Source organism: Capsicum annuum, chromosome 1 (genome assembly GCF_002878395.1).
Source record: "Capsicum annuum cultivar UCD-10X-F1 chromosome 1, UCD10Xv1.1, whole genome shotgun sequence".
In the NCBI taxonomy this organism is placed as follows: Eukaryota; Viridiplantae; Streptophyta; class Magnoliopsida; order Solanales; family Solanaceae; genus Capsicum; species Capsicum annuum.
This window is the reverse complement of record NC_061111.1, coordinates 12,107,246-12,125,020: the sequence shown is the minus strand read 5'-3', so window position 1 is coordinate 12,125,020 and position 17,775 is coordinate 12,107,246. Positions and strand designations below refer to the sequence as shown.

Below are 17,775 nucleotides of genomic sequence, written 5' to 3'. Positions count from 1 at the left end.
GATTTTCTGGCAAAATATTCTTGATCCTTCTTCTTCACACGGTCTGCATATATTAACGATCTTCATATACCACTGCTACTTACCATTATTAAAATTTGATATGGGTTAAAAGTTGGAGCCCTATGCATTAAAAATAAAAGCACGGGTTGATAAGATTAAAAGTAGAGCCTTGTGCATTGAAAGTGAGCACGGGTTAAGAGTGGAGCTCATGTGTTAAAAATAAATGTACGGGTTGAAAGAAGCCCAAACGTTCAAGCAAGTATGGGTTGAAAATTGAAGCCCATAAACATGGGTTGAAAATTGATTTTGATTTTAAAGATGGATTAGCAGCAGGATTGTTGAACATTTGTTTGAAATTTTTCTCCACATGTAACTTTTCTAGGCATATATATTCATTATCATCCAAATTGTTGCAGCTTGATTTTGAAACCGCTTTGAACTTGTTTAGTCTCGTCTCACCACACTATTGGACCATTGAACCGTAAGCTCTGATACCACTTGTAGGGTTCGAAATCGAGAGGGCGTCATGCGAAAGCTATTAGTTGCAAACTATGAGACGATAAATAAGATGACAACGAAAAATAATACTAAAAGCATAATTTTATTATATGATTTGACCAATTGACCTACATATAAAATCTAGTATTAAAAAGGTATAAAACTAATGAGAGAGAAAATTTCCCTTAAACGAAACTCTTAAAAGACTACATTGTGGATGTTATTCTGTTATTGTATGAGAAGAAGAGTCTTCTATTTATAGATGCCCAAAACCTTTCCTCTAAGAAATAGGTTTGCCAAATATGAAAAAGTTTTATATTTTCCTTTTAGAAAAAATAAAAGTACTTATGGTTACTTTTATTTTCAGTACAAGAAAAAGTAAAACCTAAATTTAGTAAGAAAATTGGGGCAAAAATCCTAACAAATCTGATAGGGCCCATAGTACTTAGCGGATGGCTTGAAAGAAGTAGCATCGGCTGAAGAGAAGTCTATAAAGGATACAGATCAATCCTAGATGAAGAGGAGATCAGGGAAAATTGTGAAATTTTCTTCCAAGCACTAAATGGAATTAGAGGATATAGAAGCTTAAGAATACAAGGGTTTACAGAGAAAAAGCCTATCACTATCCTTATTGATTGTGGTTCTACCCACAACTTCATTAATGAAAAGGCTGCTTAAAGAATTGGTTGCCAGTCCCATGACATCAGTCCTCAAGATGTATCTGTGGTTGATGGTAGGGTCATTCAATCTATTAAGGGAAGTAAAAATTTCAAGTGGATCATGCAAGGTACCTTGTTTCAAGAAGACTTCCTGGTGTTGCCAATAGGCAGTTGTGATGTTGTGCTGATCATACAATGGTTATGCAAACTAGGGGACATACATATGAATTTTGACAAGATTTTTATGCAGTTTATGTGTCAAGGGAAGTCTATAACCTTGCAGGGTACTTTCCCCCCCATTTAAAATAATGGAGTCCAAGGCATTTAATAAGATCTCTGCAGATACTGCTCAAATATTCATGATCAAGGTAAGTGTTGTTGGGGTATCAAATCAAGGAAGTGTGTAGAGTGAGAAAGCTTGATAGAGAAGGAGAATTTTTAGTAGCACAGTAGGCTTAGGATATGGTACTTTCAGGTGGTTAATTCAATTAAAAAGAAGAAGCCATGAGTCTTGTTTATTCTATTTAGGTCCCTAGTCAATTTAATGTAAGTTTTATTAATTGCACATTACTTCTTATAGTTATATAAAAGGAGTGGGAAAAGAAAGGAAGCTATCAGAATTTGCCTTAGAATTTCTTTTTTTCTTAGCTGCATTTACTTACTTTTTTTGACTGATAATTGAGCTAAGTATCAGTGGTATCAAAGATCTTTTCTGGCTCTGTGGTTGCTCAATGGGAAATGAGATGCAAGAGGTTTTTAGTGTATTAGAGAAGATGTCAACTGATATGACTCTATTTGTCACACGCCAAGATTAATTGGAGACTAACCATGAAATCGCAGTCAGGAATCAGGAGAAAACTTTGAAAGAATTAAGGGAGACGATACATGGGGGGCGATCCAAAGAAAAGAAGCCATTTAGATCTGAGTTAAGGAAGGAAGTGAATTTAAGCAAGAGAGAGATAGGATAGATAGAAAGCTTAGACCAATAGGAATCTTAGGAAAGCCGGTATCAAGGGATAAGGACGTGCTTCTATTGGATAGGGAGTTGTATTTACCATCGAATTCACCTTTTCAGATTGAGGATTCCTCTACTCGAATGAAGACATCTTCATCTTCCCATGTGGCAAGACTAACTAAATATGCACACTTTATTGGCTTGTCACATTCGTATTCATCCATTGATATTGCTAAGTTGTTTATGGATAATGTGTATAAATTGCATGGTGTTCCTGAGGATATATTAAGTGATAGGGGCCTAGTATTTACAAGTAAAATGTGGTAGGAACTATTTTCTATGTTGAGAGTGACCCTGAGCACATCTACTGCTTACCATTCTCAAAATGATGGACAGATAGAGGTGGTAAACAGATGCCTTGAAACCTACCTCAGGTGTTTTTGCTCTGATTCACAAAAGGATTGGTTTTCTTACTTGGCTGCTGCTAAATGGTGGCACAATACCACATTTCACTCATCAATTCAAACTACTCCATATGAAGCCTTATATGGGCAACCTCTTCCATTACATCTACCCTATGCGGCTGGTGATTCAAGGATGGACGAGGTGGACAGGAGTTTACTTACTAGAGAATTCAAGTTTCAGCTCCTACAATATCACCTACAAAGGGCTCAACATAAAATGGTCACCCAGGCCAACAAACATAAATCAGATGTGCAATATGATGAAGGGGATTTGGTGTCTTAAAGATTCAACCATATTGACAAATTACTCTCTCAGGCTCTCTTTTTTCCAAGCTATCTGCTAAGTACTATGGGCCCTATCAGATTGTGTAGAAGGTAAGAAAGGTAGCTTACAAACTTTCTCTGCCTGCTCAGTTGTTGTTACACCCTACCTTCCATGTTTCTCAACTCAAATTATGTCACAAAAGTCCCTGACAACATCAATCATCCTCTAGTTACGAATATTGCAAGCCCCTATTGTCCCCAACCATTGAAAATACTGGATAGACATATAATTCAAAGGGGAAACAAGGCAGTTGCACAAGTGTTAATTCAATGGGACCAACTTCCAGCTGAACAAGCAACTTAGAAAGACTATCATACTGTCAAGATTAGATTCCCTTCATTCCTTCCTTGAGGTCAAGAAAATTTTCAACAGGGGAGATCTGATAGAGAAGGAGAATTTCTAGTAGCACAGTAGGCTTAAGATATGGTATTTCCAGGTGGTTAATTCAGCTAAAGAGAAGAAGCCATGAGTCTTGTTTATTCTATTTAGGTCCCTAGTCAATTTAATGTAAGTTTTACTATTTACACATTACTCCTTATAATTATCTAAAAGGAGTGAAAAAAAGAAAGGAAGCTATCAGAATTTGTCGAAAATTTCTTCTTTCTTAGCTGCATTTACTAACTTTTTTTAAAATTTCTTCTTTCTTAGCTGCATTTACTAACTTTTTTTATTGATAATTGAGCTTAGTATCAATACATAAATATTCACAAAACTAAAATATTAAAATAAATTTAACAAATAAGTTTAAGGGGGATTTTATGTATTTTCATAGTTTTTTAATCATTCAAGGATGTAGTATATATAATATTGTTCCACTAATGTGGACATATGGGTAGGCCAAATGAGATAAGGCGTAGTCATCCATGACTTGGACAAATAGGAGTAACACGTGTTTTTTGGCAATATAACTACTTTAATTTTCACATGCTGGGAAAGCAACACTTACTTATTTCTCCCTTTTAATTAATTAACTTTACTAATTAGAGGTTTTAATTCTTCTTCTCGAAAACTTTATGTCTCGTTAAATACTGTTATATTAAAATAAAACATGGAAATAGCGAATATAATTTTTATTGTTCAACAAAGTTTTAATTATGCTACTTTGTGGATCTTCGAATTTAACACAAAGAAATCTTCTCGTGTAAGTTATAAGATATAATAAAAAATTGTTATTGAATAATTTTTTATAATTCTTTTCAGTATGAAATGAGGTACAAGATATCATAGTTTGGAATAATTTTCTATAATTCTTTCCATCATTTATACATAGTGATGAAATAAGTTATTTCATATATATATATATATATATATATATATATATATATATATATATATATATATATGATGCAATAACTAATTCCAAGATAGATTATTTAAGAATTAATTATTTCAAAATATTTTTTTTTTACAACGAAATAGTAAGTAATAAACATAGTTCCATGAGCTCCGGCCAGATAATAGGAAGTCACTTGCTGTTATGCTTTCCATGCAAAGTACTTAGCTCACAATTCCACACGTCCTAAATTATACTTAAAAGGTTTATATTTTAATTAAAGAAAAAGATGTGATTACTATAAACTTTTTTTTCCTAGAAAGATGTTCTAATTTTGTAGGATTTTCTTTTTTGAAAAAAGGATGGAATTTCTGATAGTAGATATTACAATAGTTCAAAAAATACGAAACAACCATAGAGAGCTAATATTTCTGTTTAAGATAGACTGACACATTTTTAAAATATAAACTAGCTAAATTTGCACTCCCATTTTGTTATTGATATGACTTGTGTTAGTTCCACAATAGCAAACAAATTATTTGGTACAATGATACCTATGGTATTTGTTAAAAAGTTATTTTCTAATCACCCAAGACTAGTGGGTGATTACTAAAATTCTAGTATTGAGAATGGAGTTTTGATCCAATGTTGATGGGACTCTCCTAAAACAATGTCCTACTTTCAAGAATATGATATACATTCGCTGATACTTTCAAAGAGTTCAAACAATTTTATTCTTAGCTAAAATAATTAGAGTGTAGAATTTGAACTTTGAGAATAAAAATTTCAGTCTAAACAAGTGATTAGGATTCGAGCTCTGAGAATGAAATGTTTAGTAGATTCTCCTGCGAAACAAAAATAGTTTTTTCCTCGTAATTTCTTTGCATATATTCAAATCATACCAAAAAGATTTAAATTTTGTGCAGCTTTAGTCCTGTGCCTCTTGTACTTGATCTTCCTCTCTGGTCTCTACAGTGACTTCAATAGTAGTACCTTTTCCTGTCAATTATAGTGTTTTTCCCACGTTCTTGTACGATTATTTGTTACCCCAAATGACAAAACATCAAAGATATTTTGCACCTTATATTGTCTTTCGATAAAAAATTCTCATTATTAGGTTCATTTCCACCACAACCTTTTGCCACCTAAGTCCATGATACTTTTTCTTGGTCTTATTGTACCTTAATTGCAACACCCTCTTGTCTGCTTACTTGTTATTCCTTAGTTCACTTGTTTCTTCTAGATTTTCTTTTTATAATTGTGGTGTTCCATACAGCTTTCAAGCATTTTTCACTTGTTTCTTTTAAGATAATTTTTAATAAGTGTGGTGTCTAGATTGGTTTTTACTTATTTCTTCTAGACTCATTTAATAATAACCTTGGCATTTGATGCAACTTTCATGGACCTTTCACTTGCTTTTTAAAGATATTTTTTGGATGATTGTGGTGTCAGAATCAATTTTCACTTATTTTTTAAGATTTTTTTTGATAACTATGGTGGCCGGTTAGCTTTCATACATCTCGGGTATATTCACGGGATGTCTATTAATGTTTCATAAAGATTTTTAGTATTCTCCGACTAGTGGAATATGCCCAAGAAATTCTTGTTTTGTCAAAAAGGTTCAAGATTTTGAGACCATTATTAATGATGTTATAGTTATCTGGGGAGTATACTTGGTTTCATTGGACAAGGCTGTCTGGAAGTTAGTTTAAAGACAAGAAAAAGGCTTTGTTTTTGAAGTGTATAGAGAATGGAACTGAAATTGGTTGGTTCCAAGTCACTGTTCTTGTCTAATTTAGAGGTGATGAAATCTAGCTCATTTCTTGACACTAAGCTAAGGATTGGTCTCAGTGGGACTCACAAGTTATGTTCTTGCAGAGGTAATTTTCTAATGCGGGAAAAAATGAGATTTTTTGGTATTTTCTTTTAGTGTTAATTATTCATCATTGTATGTCGTCTTTAGATTTTGGAATTTTCTTAGTTGAAAGGGAGCCTTGGTGTTACTGGTAAAGTTGCTGCCTGACCACGAGGTCACGGGTAAGGCTACGTACAATGGACCCTTGTGGTCCCGTCCTTCCTGCGCCCCGTGTCTTAGAGGTAGCTTTAGTGCATAGTGCTGCCCTTTCTTAGTTTAATCAGAAGATCATAAGGCCAGCCCATGTTATGTTTCCCCTTTCTAGTTCTCTATAGTTTTAAAATGCACTATTTTGGAGGATCCGACAGGCACCAGTCGACATTCTTGAAGAGTCCAAGCAACATAATAAAGAAGGGAGAAAATTGCAATTTCCAGTTTTTGAATATTATCTGAGAAGATCTTAAGCTTGTGTTTACCATGTGTGTTCTATTTAGTCATGTTTGCCTTTTGAGGTTTTAGTAATCTTTTATCTAATGTAGAGAACTTCTTGTGCTAAAGAAAATGTTTTTCTTATTGAATTTAGATGGGCTTAGATGGATCGACATAGATAGTGAGGATTCATATAGCCAACCCCAATTTGCTTTTCTTTTTTGGGCTAGGAACCCCACCTTACTTGGGATTGAGGCATAATTGTTGTTGTCTTTAGGCTTCAAGTCACTACAACATAGTGCCTTAAAAAATTTTTGCCATGTGACCAGGAGGTCACAGATTCGAGCTGTGGAAACAGGCTCTTGCAGAAATGCATGGTAAGATTATGTAGAACAGACCAATGTGGTCCGGCCCTTCCCTGAACCCTGCACATAGCGGGAGCTTAGTGATTGGGCTGTCCTTTTTGCCTCATTACAAGGGGGAGCATGAACTTGATGTAGAACAATGTACCATGAGGCAGTACAAAGTGCATCTTTAGCTTAGAGGATTACACACTTGCTGTTTCATTTTGGTTAAAACATGTTAGCGCTTGCTACAGAATGTTGTGCGTAGAACTGAGACGATATCATTTTCGTGTGGTAATACCAAAGATAGATGATATCAGTTTGATACATGTTTGGGATAGAGGTGTACGTAGTTTGGGATTGATACATCTTCCGACATTGATATTGGCTTTTGCCTGTTTTACATCCAGGTCTTGTACTTAAGGTTTCTCGTTCAAGTGCTTCTTACGACGCCGCAAGCTCAGTTAGCACAGAGAATTTTATACTCGACGATTTTTCTTGTCAGATAAATGGTAAAAGTTGTTCGGGACTGTATCTTAGAGACGTAAGAATTCTTGATGCCTCTGATGATGAATATGGAGGAATACTCATTAATCCACAAACACTACCATCCAATCCTAATATATTCGCATCTGTACTTCACGAATCACTCTCTCACTGGAAAATGAAGGTACTTCCTAACCAGCATTAGTTATTTTTACCTCTCTACATTTATGTTTATGTTGTTACTGATTATGAGGACGCCATTGCATTTTCATTTCTTTTTGGCTTGTCCTATTTCCAAAATACTTGTTATTGGAGATGAACTTGGCACCACCAGTCCAAGTGTTTCTTCAGATATAAATATGTTTTTACAGTTCACGGAACACCTAGTTTCTAATTAACGTTGCGCTGCAGGGGAAGAAGGGAGTTTGGCTTAAATTACCAATTGAGAAATGTGATCTAGTTCCTATTGCAGTAAAGGTATAGACTATATGTCGAAACTCAGTTAACTTTTTTGCTTTTGCAGTTTGAAGAATAAAGTCTATAACATGTTCCTTTAGCTTCTGATTCTATCTCTTCCTTTAACTCAAACTCTAAAGTTACTAATTACATAGGAAGGTTTTGAATACCATCACGCAGAAAGAGGATATCTCATGATGACATATTGGCTTCCTAATGATCCCTGCATGCTTCCTTCTAATGCGTCTCATCAAGTTGGCGTTGGAGGTTTTGTGATCAACGATAAAAATGAGGTACACAGTTTTTAAAAGACACCTCTAATTCCTATGTATAAGATGCCATAATATTACAGAGACTGCGTTCGCATTTGTAGTCCCTTGACCTCAAGAAATGATTGCTTTAGGTGCTTGTTGTACAAGAGAAACATTCTGCTCCAGATCTTTCAGGTCTATGGAAAATACCAACTGGTTTCATTCTTGAGGTATGCTGGTAATGTTGTTTGTTAACAGAAGTAAATATGTAAACGTGAAATCTTTCCCACAACCCTATAACTTATTCTGCATTTCCATGGGAATATCAGTCGGAGGAGATCTTTACAGGAGTCGTGAGAGAAGTGAAGGAGGAGACTGGGGTAAGATATTCATAGGAAGATATGTTCCCTACAAATATGCAAATCTAAAACGAGTATTCGCCATCTTAACCATGGTTTTTCTGGTTATCTTTCCAGATTGATTCTGAATTTGTGGAGGTTATGGCTTTCAGGTAAGAAAAGTTTGTATTTTAAGTGCAAACACATGAAATAGAATGTGAAAATGGTGATTGATTATCTAACACTATTTGTTGATTTACAATCTCCATAGTAAAGACCATTAACATCCGTTCTTATTCAGGCATGCTCACAATGTTGCTTTTGAAAAGTCGGATTTATTCTTCATCTGTCTTTTAAGGCCTCTGTCGACAAGAATCATGGTTGACGATCTGGAAATTCAGGCAGCCAAGGTAAGAGCATATTAAAATATCTGTCAGTTTTTGACATTTTAAGAATCCCAACGATAAAACTTCAAGAATATTGAGAAACAATATGTGAGCATACAATGAAATACACTATGAATTCAGTCGCAGAGTGCCGTAAAAACATATCAGCACTTGCACTATCTGTGATTTATAGGTCAGGTTACATTTGCAAGAAACCAGTCACATTTTCATTCATGTCTAAGCTGCTTGTCTTGACAATGCAGTGGATGCCTCTAGTCAAGTTCGTCGAGCAACCACTAATTCAAGCAGATAGCATGTTCAGAAAAGTCATAGACATTTGCATTGCTCGGTTGGGAAAGCGTTACTGTGGATTATCTGTCCATCAACTAGTCTCTACCTTTGATGGTAAACTATCCTCCTTGTACTTCAACACAGTTGAAGATTCAGTTTCGAACTGTCAAGCCAACTAGCGCCACAATCAGAATTGCGGATGCATTTTTAGCTCTCGACTTCCCTTTCGATGGAGGTGGACCGAGTTAAATACAATGTACATCAATTTGATCATCTGCCACTATGATTAATGACCTGTAAGAGAAAGCTATCTTGACTTTCTGATGCACTCAAAAGAATAAGAAAAAAGTTAGGGAGTTAATATAGTGTATATATCTTCTACTGAGGACATGGAATCTGTAAATGTGTAACATCTATATTTCCCATCTTATGACTAATTTAACTGTAAGTGTTTTTCTGCACATCACTAGTATCTTTCTTTGCCCGTATTATGGCATGACATCACTACATAGAGTGAAATGTGATTAGTTGAACACCTTACAACAACAACATACCCAATGTATTCCCACAAAGTGGAGTCTGGGGAAGGTAAATGTAGTCCATACCACTTCCTCAGATGAAGTAGAGTGTGTGCCATATTTCAACCATTAGTTAATACTCTAGACTAGTCCAGACAACAACATATCCAGTGCAGTCCAATAAGGCGGGCCTGTTGTTTTTGTTGCTGGCTCATACGGGTCACCAAACTACTGCTAAACCTAACCTGCAAGAAAAGCAAGACAACGCCTCAACTATCTACGAACCTTCTATCCTAATCTTTGACCTCCAAATCCTCCTATCTAAGATCATGTCCTCGGAGAGCTGAAGAAGCGCCTCTCCCCAGTACTTCAGTCCACCTCTACCCCTCCTCGAATTCACCATAGCCAATACTCTCACACCTCCTCACTACAACGTCTTCACATGCCCGAACCATCTCATTCTTGCCTCCCTCATATTGTCCACCACCACTCCTACCTTGTCCTGATGGCTAAATGTCTTCATTCTAATCTTATCCCTCCTAGCATGTCGACATATCCTACTCAGAATCATCACTCCGCCCCATAAGACTAGTCCAAGCAAGGTTTTAATAAGCACAACTGGTTTAACCACTCCATTTTGCTCTTATTCATCTTTCCATGCATCAATCCAGACTATAAAATTAATCCAGCAGAGATTAGAAAATCATAAGTGAAGCAGTACACATGCTATGACATACAAGCACTAACAAAGGAGATTCAAAGGATCAAGCCAATAAGACGGGTTTCTGGGGGGGGGGGGGTGTGTGTGAAGGAAGCAGAGGGATGAATAGTTGGATATGAATGAATCGAGAGGAAAAAACATGACGAGTAGTTCAAACTTGAATCACCTATCATATCAAGTTTCACCAACAGCTAAACTTCTGAAAATCATTAGCTAACTCTCTATAGCTAATACCAAATAACATTAGGAGAAATCGAAATCAACGTAAAGGCGGATTTGTGTAGTATTACTTTGTGGGTGTCTTATTATTTTTGTTATTATGTCTTGTTTCATGTTGTATTACGACTTTGTGTACTGTCTTTTTGTCCTGAGCTGGGGGTTTATTGGAAACAGCCTCTCTACTTCTTCGGAGATAGTAGTATGGATTGCGTATATTTTACCCTCTCAGACCCCACTATGTGGGAGTACACTGGTATGTTGTTGTTGTACTCATAGTAGTAATTATATTTGAAGATTACAAACACATTAAAACACTTTATTTCTTTTGATTACTTATGCTTTATGACACAAAAATGAAGTAAATATTCAACCAACAATCATAGTATATTTTAAGACATAAAGAAGAATAAAATAGTGATAAGACATGAAGAAGAATAAAATAGTGACACGCCCTCGAAGTTTTGACTAAGCCGAATAAAGTGACCGTTATTTGATGGCGGCAAAGTTTTGAAATCAAGAAAGTATATTTTCTTTCTCTCCCAAATTATACACTTACATACTTTCATCAAGGATTGCACTTTCTTTCTTTCTCTCCACAATTATACACATACACTTCCATCAAGAATTATATTTTCTTTCTTTCTCTCTAAGATTATATGCTTATACACTTCCATCAAGAATCACATTTTCTTCTCTTCTCTTCAAATTATATTCATGAGTATGTTTTACAGGCTCTAAGTCTACCACATATCAAAGTTTTTGTTAGTTCATTATAAACGTTAATTACTGGGGTTTGGCAAAGTTTGAATTTCCAAAGTCAAAAGCTCCTACTTCATTTCTTTATCTCGTTTTCGAAACAATGGCTGATTGGCCGCGTTCTATGATATACTTCAAGACTCGTGTTCAATCTGTCAAGAAGATTTCACAATTGATGCATATTCCGAAGTGGATAATGAATACGACTTGTACTTTTTGAAGGGATGTTGCGCACGTCCCTTTCATTTGAGTTGCCTATCAAGTTGAGTTCATGATTATGATAGCAAACTTCAACAAGTAGTGGAGGGACGAATCAATATCTCCTCGCTTCAAAATCATGCATCCAAAATTTGTTATGTCGTTTCTGTCGTATTCAGATGGCGTAATAATGACACCGATGTACCCTCCAATATCGGGAATGGTGTTACCTCAAACTAACTCGAGTTGTCTTGGAGATTATTAATTATTTATTTTATGTGAACTTAACATTAACTTTTTATTACATGTAAAATGGGCTGATATTATTAGTTGGAGGGCAAGTTATCGTGTATTCATACTGATTCCATATGAGGCTGTATCAATTTCATTTTATTGGTATGATCTGACAATAGTGTAGGCATGTAGTAGATCTGTAAGCCCATAATGGGTGCACTAGGTTAAGGCTTTTAAACCTATAAATATAAAGAAAGGACTTCAATATGATTGAGTTTTGAAATTTGTTTAATATTATCACTAATTTAATTTTCTTTTTCGCTGCGCTTCTCGATGATAAAGTGTCGAAGCAGAGTGTTAATTTTTTTATTTTTTTTTGATATTGGCTGAAGTGAAGTCGGCTAAACTTCGGTCTTCTTAAGAATCTGTTCTGGCGGTTATGTTATTAAAGATTCATTCATTATTTAGTTCCATATGCTTAGATTAAATAATATAAAAAATTATTTATTTTATGAAATTTAAAAAATTTAAGCTATTGTTTATAAAAGATGTCGAATTGTTATTTATTCTATTTGATTTGGTTACAATTGAATTGTAACTAAATCAGTTTTATGCTAATATTTTTAGTTGTGTGGTTACTTACTATGTCACATGAGCAAATTAAGCAATGACAAGTTGAATCCCTGAGATTGAATTTGTTTTGTAAATTAGGGAATGTTGCTTAAGTTCTTCCATGTAATTAATAACTGTATTCGTATCAACGGGGTCATTTATTTGTACACAGACGAGATGGTTATTATAACATAGGCAGGGGCGGAGCTACACTTACCATAGGGGTTCCAAACCTCCTTCGACGAAAAATTATACTATATATATATGGTTAAAATTATTTTTTATGTATATATAGTAGATGTCGAACCTCCTTCGTTAGTTCATATGTTCACTTGTGAACCCCCTTGGTGAAAATTCTGGTTCCGCCACTGCACATAGGTGCATTTGATGTTGGAGAAGAAAAATTTAGAATGATCGTGTTCTCCTTCCTGGGGCATCGACATATAGTTGCGATTTTAGATCACAAGCGTTTTAAACACGATGTCAAGATTCTGATGTATGTTTTATATAACGGGTTTAAAAGGAACATTTATGCACTGTCGATTTACCTTCACATGTAAAGAAGAGATTGCATTGATTTCATCTTTCAAAATCAATTCTAGTTTAATGGAGTTTATGTACTGATTCTTGCTCTTCTATGACAGTCGACAGGGGAAAGAAAGAATGGGCTAAATTTGAGTTGTGTGGAATTGGTAAACGAAATTTTTTAGAGGTGCGGTGCGGGACAACGTTTGGTGTAATTTTGCGGAGAGTATTTGATCCTTAAAATAATCACGTTTTTAGTCTATTATTTTGTATGGATTTCCTTGTTAATTTTACGATTTCAATTTGTTCCAAAAGTACAATCATATTGTCGGATTTGGCCACTACTAAAAAATCACTATTTTTTTATAAAAGAAAAAAAAGGATAAATTACGTAAAATAACCCCTTAAATTTTTTATATTACTTAAAATCCATCTCACTAAACTAATTACAAAAATTCCTTCTAAATCTCTAAACAAGTTTTTTATCAGATACATAACACACAACTCTTAATTTTTCTCCCTAAATCACGATGACATTGTCACAGATTAAGAAAAATTCTGTTTTCCTTAGAACATGACTATTAAATTATTAATCATTAGCTAATTAAAAAAAGTTAGCAATAAATTCATCTGTAATTAACTCTCATGGGCAAAATTCTAAAAATAACCAAAAGGAAAAAAAAAATTGTAGTATGTGTGTTATGGCCATTGGCCGCCAGAAAAAAGTATAACCTAGCTATACTCAGTGACAAATTCTAGTCCAACTCAAAGACATTCTTTTATATATTTCACAAGCACATCACAAAAGTATAATTACACAATTCCTTTTAGGTCACTGCATACACAATTTATCTCCAGAAAACAGGATAAGAAAAGATGAAGATTTTGCTAATTGCCCCATCCAGTTTTGGAAGAGCCATGTTTTAGTAATCTTGATTATGAAGATAGTGGTTTATGTGAAAATAGATTTAAGTATCGGAACAAGCCTACAATGATGAAGAAATTACGGGATGCTGCTAGTAGTAAAACAAAAAAGATCGTTATTGTTGTTTAAAAGAGAAGAAGAAAGGATGTGGCGAATGGCGAAAATACACATTACCAAAGGTATGATTTTTATGCATTTGATAGATAAATTTCTCCCATATACATTATAATTATGTATCATAACTAATGGTAATGTAAACGGTGAATCTGATATATAAGTATAATGCACTGAAACGTTGCATGTTTTCTGATACATACGTAAATTCACATGTGATTTATGTTCTTCTAACATCTGATACGTTCACTTTACTGAGTCTATTACATAGTTCTAAAGGTAATAAGACATTGCATGCTTTGTGATACATACTAATATTTATATGTGATTTTGGTTCTTGTTATACATGATACATCAATATACCGAGACTGATACATGGATCTAATTTTAAAGATATATTGCATTATTTTTATGATACATAATAAGAAATTACATGTGATTTGAGTTAGTTTACACTTGATGCATTCAACATACTTATTATGATGCATAGATCAATTTTTATGAGATATATAATTATGTTTAATACATACTAAATTTTAAAATTATTTTGGATTGTCTTGCAACTGATATATTCAAAATACTGAGTACAACTGTTACATATGTATTGTATTTATAGTTTATCTGAAAAAATACGTAGTACCTTATGTAGCATTATCAATAATATGTTTTGGATTAGGTATGTATAAGTTTTTCTGACATTTTTTGCTGATTTAGTTTTGTATTTTGTGCAACAATTTGATTTAGAGGATTTGAGAGAATTGTGATTGCAGGATGTTGATGATGGTGATTCAAACTTGAATTTTGATTTAGAGGTCTCAAATTCTAGCCCTAGATATGAAGAAAATATTGTTGGGAGCGCTATTCCAAAATGAGCCTTACAATGCACAATTCAAACTAGTCGGGACTCCAATGTGGACACCAAACACCGAGTGAAAATAAAAAAAATATAATCATTATTTTTGTGTGATCTTTCTTGCATTAGCATTTTCAAAGTTTTCGAAGATAATAACCCCTTATTGATCTTTAATTGATTAATTTGATATATTTTGAATTTATAGATCAACTCTTGATTAAAACAATTATTGTTGTACGATTTGAGTAGCAAATTTTAAATTAGAAAAAAAGAGAAAATGGTCTATTACCCCCAACCTTTAGTCGAAATTTTAACTACACTTTTATACTTTGCGGGGGTCCTATAACCCACCTGAACTATTTTAAAGTGGAATTATTATCCCCTGAACGCTGACATGGCAAGAGAGTGTGTTTCACTCTCTTTAAAGAGAGTGAGAACAAATTTTTTAAAGAGAGTGAGAACAAATTTTTTTATTAAAAAATTATTTTTAATATTTCTTTATTTTCTTTATTCATTTTTAATTATTCTTTTTCTTTATTCATTTTTTTTCTTCTTCTTCATCATTTTCTTTCCAAGAACTCATCAATTGCATCCAAAATTAATTTATCATTTTCCTCATCTCCAAGCACAAAATCAATTGATTTCGACTTCAAATTCGTCGAAAATTTCAAAATGGGTATTGTTCATTGTTTTCAACTTTAAGATTGTCGGAAATTTTAAAATCGATATTGTCCATTATTTACGACTTCAAAGTCGTCGTAAATTTTAAAATGAATATTGTCCATTGTTTCCAACTTGAAGGTCGTTGAAAATTTTAAAATTCTCTATTGTTTCCGACTTTAAGATTATTGAAAATTTTAAATTCGGTATTGTTCATTGTTTCCGGCTTCAAGGTCGTCGAAAAATTTGAAATTAATATTCTTCGTTGTTTCCGAATTTAAGATCGTTGGAAATTTTAAAATTGCTATTGTTCATTGTTTCCCACTTCAAGGTTTTTGAAAATTTTAAATTCGATATTGTTTACTATTTTCGACTTCAAGATCATCGAAAATTTTAAAATCGATATTGTCCATTATTTCCGACTTCAAGATCTTTATAAATTTTAAAATGGGTATTGTCCATTATTTTCTTTCTTATACATATGTTTGTATGTATATATGTGTATTTCCTCTGTATTTGTATCGTATATGCTTCTATTGAGCTCAATTTTGACCTTTCATTATCTCTAGCTCCAGAATTTGTTAAAATTTGCAGTCTTAGTCAATTGATCGTTGCCTTTTTCTAAAATAGAATGACAATTTTACTATTATAACTTTAATGTTTTAAAATAGAATAGAATTTGGATTTTTTTTAGTATGAGCAAAGCATCTAGTAGCCCTCTGAACTATGACCAAATTTGCTACGACACACTCCAACTTCACGGGATCTTATTATCCCTAAATTAAATTTTAGCATATTTTTATCATTCTTTTTAGTTAACGTAACACCTTTTGTCAATCTTTTTAGTTAATGTGACACCTTTTGTTAACCTTTTTAGTTGACATGACACCTTTGACGTGACCCTATTTTATGTAATAAACATGTCACATCAGCACAAAAGGGTAACAAAAGTACTCTAAAATTGAGTTCAGGAGTAATAGAACCTTTGTGAAGTTGGAGTGTGTCGTAGTAACTTCGGCCATAGCCCGCAGGTGCTGTATGCTTATCTCTTTTAGTATAGTGGACAAGTAGAAAAAGCCTCTTTACTTCGTCTGAGGTAGTGGTATGGACCGTGTACACTTTATCCTCCCCATATCCTATTGGAATACAATGGGTATGTTGTTGTTGTTGTAGTATAGTGGACAAGTAAAAGTGAACTATTTCTGTTGGTTATGTATTATGAGTTAAATTGAATATATTAAGAGCCTATCTGGATTGACTTATTTTAGGTACATTTAGTTTTAAGCATTTTTGTAATGGTTGGATAAAATTTAAAAGTGCTTCAAGTATTTGTTTTTAAGCTAAAATAGCAAAAGTAATCCAAAAGTCATAAGCCATAAGTTAGAAACTTAGCTTTTCAGCACTTTTGTAGGGTTTGGGTAAAATTAAAAAATAGTTCAAGCCCTTGTTTTTAAGTTAAAATAGCAAAAGTAATTCAAAAGCATAAGCTAGAAATCCAAACTTTTGGCTTATAAGCTAAATAATAAGTCAATTCAAACGGGCTCTAAGTCTGTCAGAAGCTACTTATTTTACTTTGTCTCTTTTATTTGTGTTTATGAAGTTTAGGTGCTTATTTATTGGCTGTCGGCTGCCTGGATATTGAGTGTGATTTTTTGAGGACATAGTCTAAATATTGGAAAAGTGAGGGGGTGGGCGAGGTGGGTGGACTACAATGAGATTGTTAAGGTCTGCAAGTTCATCAAAGGAGCAGTACAATGGAGAGAAAAATCGTTCTTTGTTGTATCTTAATGTATATGATCTCACACCTGTAAACAACTATCTCTACTGGGCCGGCCTCGGAGTGTTTCATTCTGGTATAGAAGGTACTAAAGATTTTTTTTTTCCCTCCTTTAGTGTGTGTTGTTATACATTGTTGTTACATCCAATTTTGAAATGGAAATTAAGCAGCTCCCTAGTGTCTGCATAATTCTTTTGATAATCATAGTGTCCGGGCCAACTTGCACACACCTCGATTAATTCCACGAGATACATGCCACCTCCCACTAGCAACATGTACAGATGTACTAGATAACTCTGTCTGCCATGGGATAGCTGAGAAGAAATCACCTAGTGTACGAGCATAATTTAATCTCAATCAATTAAGTTAGCCACGTTGACATGGCATGTAATTCTTTGTTTTGTTTTACTGTCACTTACACGGGAAAAAATCTTGTCTTAATGAGAGAAAAGAGATATGGTGTTTCAAATCTCGAGGACGTTATCAGCCTAACTTGAATTGGCAAAACAATGACAAGTAATTCAAGGTTTAGAGGAGTGTGTCAGTCATGTAGAAGGTAGTAGTGTAGTCACCTGAGAGATGGTGACAATGGAATGGTTGTTACTTGTTAGAGAGACTACTGACGTTTATCATCAAAAGGAGGAAGAAAAGAA

At 33.9% G+C, this 17,775-nt stretch overlaps 1 protein-coding gene across 1 annotated transcript; it reads left to right on the top strand.

The window, feature by feature from the left end:
• Positions 1-5,227: 5,227 nt before the first annotated feature.
• On the top strand, positions 5,228-9,471 carry LOC107868110 (nudix hydrolase 8). The gene is made up of 9 exons (XM_016714705.2): positions 5,228-6,054; positions 7,213-7,472; positions 7,700-7,765; positions 7,900-8,037; positions 8,148-8,225; positions 8,325-8,375; positions 8,472-8,506; positions 8,635-8,743; positions 8,983-9,471. Exons 1-9 carry the CDS (start codon positions 5,925-5,927, stop codon positions 9,187-9,189), a joined length of 1,074 nt encoding a protein of 357 aa, XP_016570191.1. The 5' UTR covers positions 5,228-5,924; the 3' UTR covers positions 9,190-9,471.
• Positions 9,472-17,775: the final 8,304 nt, after the last annotated feature.

Coding starts and splice junctions, on each gene's coding strand:
- LOC107868110 (XM_016714705.2), top strand. CDS start 5,925: ATGGAACTGAAATTGGTTGGTTCCAAGTCACTGTTCTTGTCTAATTTA. Junction 8,038..8,147: donor TGATCAACGATAAAAATGAG/GTACACAGTTTT, acceptor TGATTGCTTTAG/GTGCTTGTTGTACAAGAGAA. Junction 8,376..8,471: donor AAGTGAAGGAGGAGACTGGG/GTAAGATATTCA, acceptor TTATCTTTCCAG/ATTGATTCTGAATTTGTGGA.